Source organism: Talpa europaea (genome assembly GCF_964194135.1).
Source record: "Talpa europaea genome assembly, chromosome: 1".
Classification (NCBI taxonomy): Eukaryota; Metazoa; Chordata; class Mammalia; order Eulipotyphla; family Talpidae; genus Talpa; species Talpa europaea.
Genome location: NC_140073.1, coordinates 11322729 through 11325052, shown reverse-complemented (window position 1 = coordinate 11325052; position 2324 = coordinate 11322729). Strand labels below are relative to the sequence as shown.

Here is a 2324-nt window from a genome sequence, read left to right as displayed (position 1 = left end):
AGGTGTGACTACAGGCAGAAGTGATGAGAGCTGCCAGGTTAGACTGGAGAGCAAACTGGGAAATAACGTGAATCCAGGACGCCATGAATGTATTAGGAAGCAATGCTGCACACATTTTCCCCCAAAGATCACTGCTGTTCATTTTATACCTCCATTTTCTCAAAGGCACATAAAAAGTTTGTAAAAGTACATTCTGAAATTATACCCAGGGGTCCAGGGTTTAAAATTATAAGCATATACTGGCATTAGTGAACTTCAGGATTTAGTGGCACTAGGAGGGATTGAGGATTATAGTGACCTTCCTACTCTTGAAGAATAGAAACCTTATTGCTACTTTACACATACAAGAGTTTCTAAAGTTACGGTTAGTGGGTAATAGTGAAATTTCATTCTAAAATTAAAGTAGGAAAGAACTTTTCATGTTTCAACATACTTTGCAATGTTCATATCAAGTGTGCAACATTGGAGTTACCCTTGCAGTCTTTTTAGTTGACTCTTCTTGTTACTATAACATTTTGGCATAACCTGGAACTCTACTTATGAGTAGACACTGTATGTGTGTTGTGCACTCAGTGCCCTTAACAGATTATGGTGTATGCACACTAATAAGCAATCAATATGTATTCAAAAATAATGGATGTTTTATTAAAGAAATCCATAATGAGAGAGTTGAGAGTCCTAGGTTTATTAAATTTTCTCTCTGATCAAACCCACAGCAGCAATGGGACATGAAAATGTCACAGAATTTATCCTCCTGGGACTTTTTAGTGAATTGGATGCAAAGGTTGCTTGTTTTGTGGTTTTCTCACTTTGCTATTTTGCAATTCTTTCTGGAAACCTGGTCATTCTTATCACCATCAGGGGCAGCCGCCTCAGTGAGCAGCCCATGTACTTTTTCCTCAGCTATCTGTCCCTCATGGATGTCTGCTTCACCACCACCGTGGGCCCCAAACTGATCATGGACTTATTGGCCGAGCGAAAGACCATCTCCTTCAACAACTGCATGGCCCAGCTGTTTTATGCCCACTTCTTTGGTGCCACTGAAATCTTCATCTTGGTGGCCATGGCCTATGACCGCTATGCTGCCATCTGCAGACCCCTTCACTACATGCTCATCATGAACCAACAGGTGTGTTACATCCTTGTGGCAGTCTCTGTTATTGGAGCATTTTTCCATTCAATCCTGCATGTATTGATCATTCTTGAACTTCCTTTCTGTGGTCCCAATCAGATAGACCACTACTTCTGTGATATATTCCCCTTGTTGAAGCTGGCCTGTACGGACACCCATGTGTGGGTTATTGCCATCATTACCACCACAGGGGTGGCGTCCATTTTGACATTCGTTGCCTTGCTGATTTCCTACATCATCATCCTGTCCAGCCTGAGGGCCCACTCCTCGCAGGGACGCCGCAAAGCCCTCTCCACCTGCGGCTCGCACATCACCGTGGTGCTCATGTTCTTCCTGCCCCTCATCTTCACCTACGTGCCCACGGTGGATTCTGTGAGCAATGACAAAGTGTTTGCCCTGTTTTACACCATGATTGCGCCCATGTTCAACCCCCTCATCTACACACTGAGGAACACCGACATGAAGAATGCCATGAGGAAGGTGTGGTGCTGAGACAAGTGTCTTGATGGGAAATGAGGGCTCTGTGTTGGCGTCCTTTGTGGGATTTCATTCTCTGCCCTGAATCGTTAAGGTGGAAACTGAGCATATGCAGAGAGGTGGGATGACATCTTCGAGTTATGTGCCCTTTGAGAGAGAAGGCACTTTGCTCTTTCTGTTATTTTATTTTATGACACTTTCTACATAAAAGTGAAGCATTTGATCTCCACAGCCCTCTCAACTCTGACATATAGAATTCATGTCTGACATTCTGGAACTTGCTGTTCCTCATGATCCCAGATACAGTGGGCATGATAGCACTTTATTCAAGGATACTTATAAAGACTGTATGGTTTGGCAGTTGTGTCCCACTCTAGGAAATGTCTCCTCATTGAGATGCCTGTCACATGTAGAGAGAGGACAGAGTACTTCCATGGGTTTGAGGTTTTCTTTGCAATAAAAGAAATAAAGCAATGCTAAAGTATTTAAGACGTTGTATATTGAACTCTTTACATTAACAAATCCCACTTCAAATGAAGTACAGTGTAATGCAATTTTAGTTCACACCAAACATGTGAACATTATTATTAATCATTCTTAGTCCCCTGACGTGGTTTTTTCCTCCTGTTTAGTGATTACATATACCTGTTACATATAAAACTTTCATCTTATGCAACATGGATTACAGCTGGGAATGACATCAAAGTGTTTGTGG

General features: G+C 42.3%; 1 protein-coding gene across 1 annotated transcript; it reads left to right on the top strand.

The window, feature by feature from the left end:
* Window positions 1–721: 721 nt before the first annotated feature.
* On the top strand, window positions 722–1624 carry LOC311171639 (olfactory receptor 4P4-like; the record flags this gene model as incomplete). Its single annotated transcript, XM_084234633.1, has 1 exon — window positions 722–1624. The coding sequence occupies one exon, from the start codon at window positions 722–724 to the stop codon at window positions 1622–1624; it is 903 nt and encodes a 300-aa protein (XP_084090759.1).
* Window positions 1625–2324: the final 700 nt, after the last annotated feature.